Source organism: Physella acuta, unplaced genomic scaffold (assembly GCF_028476545.2).
Source record: "Physella acuta isolate Inbredline_101_S28 unplaced genomic scaffold, ASM2847654v3 ptg001167l, whole genome shotgun sequence".
Taxonomy (NCBI): Eukaryota; Metazoa; Mollusca; class Gastropoda; family Physidae; genus Physella; species Physella acuta.
The window spans coordinates 181,466-187,597 of NW_026732684.1; the positions used below are offsets into that span (position 1 = coordinate 181,466).

Below are 6,132 nucleotides of genomic sequence, written 5' to 3' on the forward strand. Positions count from 1 at the left end.
TTGTGCATGCCCCCCCCCCCCCCCCCGGCTGGATGGAATTTGGCGCCTTGGTCTTTTCCATGAGCGCTATGGCGACTACGTTCGCTATTAACAGTGTGATAGACAATGGATAGGATGGGGCTTTACAAACGCTCACAAAATTGAATCAGGCGTGTCCGCCGGCGCCCTGGCAGAGTGCGATTAGGCTGCAAACAAAAATTTCAGTTTCGGCCACCAGAGGCTCACATGGGCCGCTGAGGGCCATGTAATACATTTTATTTTAATAATCATAAAAATTAACCAAGGTTAGATTAACTGGGATGTTTCTTTTTGTCCGTAAAAAAAATCCAAACAGTTTCGTCACTTTGCGAATGAAGCAATTAGCATCTAATTTTAGACAATCCAATCAGAAATTGAGATCGAGCATCTAATAATAGTAATAGACCATTAGTAACGCTAGCATATTGCATCAGTCACACTGATGTTTAAAACACGTCAAATAATTTTTTTTCGTGTTAAAGAAAAAATCCTGTTCATTTGTGTCACTTTAGCAAATTACGCAATCTGCATCATTGTTAACCGGATGCTATTTGGCACGATGGCGCCTGTTAGTTTTAAGGAGCCAGGGGCCGTAAGCGGCGCCTATGCTGTAGTGTAATCTAGGGGGGGGGGTGCTCATGAGAGCGCCCTTCTTCATCCCTGATACATGGGCGGTCACCGAAGTGTGTTCTACCTCATTATTTCGGTGAGTGATTAATGTACACTCAAGGTTTTCATGCGGTAGTGTAGGTAAACCCGTGTCCCGATATTTATGATCAAAGCGCAGGCATTGTTTACATTTAAATGACTCACTTTTAGAAAATAAGGTCACGCGTCTAAGAATATAGGATTGGTAACGCATGGATGCAGAGGGGGGGGGGGGGGCGGACCGCACCGGATGAAACCAAGGAAAAAAATAGCAAAATATATAGAGAAAAATTTGAAGGAGCATGCAAATTGAAAGTTTGATGGGGGGGGGGGGGGTGCAAATCGAAAACTGAAAGTTTGTCCCCGGGACGGGTCTCTACGCCTCGGGGGGGGGGGGGGGTGACACCATGAAGTGCCGCACCGGGTGACACCTGACCTCGCTACGCCACTGCATGGATGAAACCCTTCTTATATATTTCGTCGGACTTTCTTTTCCCGCGGCAACGTGCGTGGACGGGTACGCTAGTATATTATATTATATATAAATTTAATTTATATCAAGTATAAGTTGGATACAATTTGGCGCCCAGTTTCCGAGCAGCTATCGCAACACTTGATATCTGTTGATCGGGTGTCCTACATAGGAGATCAGGGGTATTTCTTGAATCAACTACACCAGACTCATCCACTAAATTGAATCAGGCGCATCCCCCTGTGCCCCAGCAGAGGGCGATTAGGCGCCCTGGGCTCCCCCATGAGGAATATAGTGCCTACATTTCCTTTAAACAGAAAAATAGGCTTTGAGTATGGTGGAGTACTATAACCATTGGCTATATCAAACCTCACTTCCACCAGCCCCGTGACTGTAACCCAGCCTCCCATATGAGCACTATGGTGCCTACATAAGGTTTAAGGAGCACCCTACAATATTGACACAGTGAGCAACAACATTCAATGACTAACCCGAGTCAGAGGACGCACTCGGCGCCAGTGGTAGTGTAACAAGTGGCTCCCAAAGAGCGCCCTACAACACCCCTGATACAAGGACCGTTGTCGAGGTATGTTCCAGTCACTATTACGGAGGTTGATTAATATATACACCATAGGTAATTGTTAAGCACATCCAAGGGCATCTGTGCGGGAGTGTAAACAAAGCTCAATATTAGAAGGTTGCGCGTCAAAAATGCACCATTGGTAAACATTGACAAAATCCTCTTAAAATATCAAGTTTGCCTGCAGCAATGCTGGTCACAACAGTCTTTAATGAAAAGGTTATGTAGTCAACTGGCAGGTCACGTTATGTAGTCTACTGTTTCAACTGTTTTACTTACAAGAATCTATTTACTACTTTGAACTGTTTTACTTGCAGTTGCAGGTGCTTTCGATTTTCCAGTACAGCTGCAGTCAACAAAAGATTCAGCTACAACACAACTTTGCTGTCTAGAGATGGGGTACTTGATCATCAGCAAAACACCTGTGGCTTTAGATTAGTGGGAGAAATCAAAACACAAAGGATAACAAAAACAAAACCTCAATACAATTAAAATGAATGATGAAACATTCTAATGATTATAGTACTAGAATCACACCATCAATAGCAGATGAATGATAGGATGCATGGTTGCTGTCTTGAATGAAGAATGAGTTCCCAGTCTGTAGTATCTACTAGTTCATCCAGCCCCAAGGGACAGAAACGTACACGGGCAGACAGTGAGAAGAGGAAAGACGCCAACAAAAAAGGTGAAACCATCTGTCTTAAATTTTTCAACCTTCATCCACATCATCCTTCATCCACATCATAATACACTTGATTTGGATGACAACTAAACTATCTGTAACACACTTTGCATCTAACCAATTTTGTTGTTGAGACACATCTAGAAGGTTTCTTTTAACATTCATTACACTAGACAGTTGAGAGATTTAAAATCACACATGAAAGCTTCATTTTTTACCAAGGCATGTGAAGTGACTTACTTGACTTAGTCCTCTTTGCTCCTTATGGAGCATAGGGCCTCCACCATTTCCTTCCATTTCTTCCTATCCTCGGCTATTAATTTTGACATCTCCCAAGACATCCCTATTGGCTTCAGTTCTTCAAGAAGACTCCGCCTCCAGGTCTGTCTTGGGCGCCCTCTCTTCCGCTTTCCCTGTGGGTTCCACTCAAGCGCTTGGCGTGTAACATTTGTGTGAGCCTTTCGCAGTGTGTGACCCACCCAGCGCCACTTCCTCCTTCTTATTCATGTGAAGTAGAGTTTGTCTATTTCAATGTCTTTGTCATGTCAAGGTCAGCAATATGCTTAGCCAACTTAGTTTTCCTAACTGGTCAGTTTCGGTGGACTCACATCCAAGCTTCCTTGACAGCTTACCTATTTACAATTTACACATTAAATCTTTTGTTTCTAAAACTTACACCCTTAAGCCAAATATAGATCTACCTGAAATCTTAGCAATATATAAATTACCTACTTATAACTAACTCCTGAAATCTTCCCAATGTATAAACTTGACATGTCAGCTTACGTCCCCTCCTATGTACAAGAAGGAGAGAAGTGTGTGGTGTGTGGTGACAACTCTACTGGGACACATTACAGGGCTATGACATGTGAAGGCTGTAAGGTAGGTCACATCATACATGCTACCACATTCATGGACTCATTGTCAGGACATTAGAGGACTCATTGTCAGGACATTAGAGGACTCATTGCCAGGACATGTATAGGTCTTTCAGGAGATGACTTTATAGAGGGTGTTGGGGGATGTCATCTCTGTAGGGCTGGATGAGAGTAGTGCAGTCTAGCTAATTGATAATTTGTCATCTTAAGAAAAGTAGTGCAGTCTAGCTAATTGATAATTTGTCATCTTAAGAAAAGTGAACTATTTTAGGGGCTAGGTGAACCATCTTAGATTCAAGGTTAGTCAGTCTCTATGGACACATTCTTCTTATGTGTTAGTTGCTATTTATTGCAATAAGTCAAAACTGTCACTTTGGGTCTAATGGAGTGTTACATTCTCTTTACAACAGCTCAAATGTATCATCAGTTTTATATGTGTTTTGAAAATTGTCTAAATAACTTGCTTTTTGATCAATTATCAGGGTTTTTTTCGTCGGACCATTCAGAAAAGTAATGGAGGCACTCCTGACTTGCTTTGTAAGAAGGAGAAACAGTGTGAGATTACACCTGAGACAAGAAATGCCTGCCAGTACTGCAGGTTCCAGAGATGTCTGGCCATGAGGATGGACCCAGGATGTAAGGCTGTTTTGTGTACTTCACATACTTATTGTAGCAGGAGCTGCTGTAACAGAAAGTATGTACCCAAAATAATTTTTTGAATCTCTGCAGCTGTGTTGAATGAGAGAGAGCGACAAAATCTGAAAGTATTGATTGACACCAATAGAAAAGAAAGAAAAAAAAAAGGGGTGCTAACACTGACAGATGAGGAACTTAACACCCTGAAACATTTAGGACTCAGCTACAAAAGGGCCTTTGTGTCAGACTGCTACACGTACATCAGTCGACAGGTGCGTTCTAATGGACTATTCATTCCTCTATGTATATATGTGACAATCCATTCCTATCTGTGCATCTGTGACATTCCATTCCTCTATGTATACTATACCTGTGACAATCTAATGTTCCCTGTATATCTGTGACATTCCATTCCTCTATGTATCTATCTGACCCATAAGGAGCTGTATGCCACAGACGAGACTGAAGCGACAAAGCCAGCACCAGGATCACGTCTGTCTAACCCAAGCTTAAAGCAGCTGGTGGACTTTGTCTTCAACATTCCAGACATCAACAAGGTAGATGTGTAGACCACGTTAGGTGGTCATAAGCTAATATTACTTTGTCACGTTTGACATGCCATTCAGTGACGTGTGTATTTCTGGTGAGCTGACAATGTTTGTGCTTGTCTGCAGGTGACGCGTGCTGACCTCTACACTCTGTGTTGTGCTCGTCTCATTGACGTGGTTGCAATTCGCCTGGCTGAGATGTTTGACCAGCAGAAAAATGAGCTTTGCTTTCCCAACTTTCGACTTGGTGAAGGAGACTTAAAAGAGCAGCCCCACCTGTCTCTGATCTTCTACTTTGCCAGAGAATATGCCAAGTTTGTCACAGCAGATGGGATCATCCTTGGTTGTCTGTGTGCTACCAGGTTTCTCAACACAGGTCTGTTTGCTTAGTTCTAAAGTACTGTCATTCCAACTGCATGTACAGGGGTAGTATAGAGAGAGCCAGTGTTATATTTTGTATGTTGTTTTATTAAAATTAAACTAATTCACTGGCCTAACTTGCATCTGTAGATAACACAAGTGTAGTGGACTCCAATCTGGTGACTGGGATAATGGATAATATCCAGAACATTTTCCACAAGTACTTGGCACAGGAGAAGCCTGGCTTGATCCGCCTGATCTACAGCAGGTTGCCTGACTTAGAGGACATCAGAGATTACCAAGCCAAGACAGTGACCAAGTTGGCCATGCTCAGCTCAGATGATGTGCTGTTGGATCTGGCCCTGCTTGACCGGACTGGGTTCAAGCCAGCCCAGCTTGTGACAGCAGGTCAGCTTATGATGCCAGAGAACACAGGTAACACAAGTAACTCCAGACAGCTGAGAGAGAACACAGGTAACACAAGTAACTCCAGACAGCTGAGAGAGAACACAGGTAACACAAGTAACTCCAGACAGCTGAGAGAGAACACAGGTAACACAAGTAACTCCAGACAGCTGAGAGAGAACACAGGTGACCCAAGTAACTCCAGACAGCTGAGAGAGAACACAGGTAACACAAGTAACTCCAGACAGCTGAGAGAGAACACAGGTAACACAAGTAACTCCAGACAGCTGAGAGAGAACACAGGTGACACAAGTAACTCCAGACAGCCGAGAGAGAACACAGAAGACCACGCACAGATGAGAGATTGCTACCAACTCAAGTGTGAAACAGAAGTGGATAAAAAAGATGTCTACACCATAGTGGATGCTGGCACATCCACCATGGTGGATGCTGGGATGGAAACAGATGAAGAGACTTTAGCTCAGATTGGACAAGATATGGCAAATCTAGACACTCATGTTGAACACATTGACCGACAGGTGTCCACTTCTCCAGCAAATGTAGGACATGACAGAGTTGTGTTGGGCTGTAGCCCTAGTGGGCTAATAGGTGATATGTTGTCAGTCAAGGTTCAGGATGCTCATGCCACACGTTGGTTGGGCAACGGCAGACTTGAAGCATATTATGAGCATCCGTCAACTCATTTTCAACAGATCAACTATCACCCCCCACCTCGGGGCATCCAAGATCACGTGGAGGCACTTCTGATTAAAAAAGCTGCTTTAGAGGCATCTCTCAGACAACTGCAGGGACACAGCCCACAAGTCAAGATGGAAGTTGGCGGCTCACCCGGGTACCCTTCTCATCCCTCCCCAGCAGTCCATCACAGCTCACCTGGGTAC

General features: G+C 43.7%; 1 protein-coding gene across 1 annotated transcript; it reads left to right on the forward strand.

The window, feature by feature from the left end:
* Window positions 1-2,306: 2,306 nt before the first annotated feature.
* Window positions 2,307-4,081, forward strand: LOC131956652 (thyroid hormone receptor alpha; the record flags this gene model as incomplete). The annotated part of the gene is made up of 4 exons (XM_059321185.1): window positions 2,307-2,406; window positions 3,185-3,285; window positions 3,764-3,917; window positions 4,011-4,081. Coding segments are annotated over exons 1-4 (426 nt in total), but the record flags the coding sequence as incomplete, so codon positions are not given.
* Window positions 4,082-6,132: the final 2,051 nt, after the last annotated feature.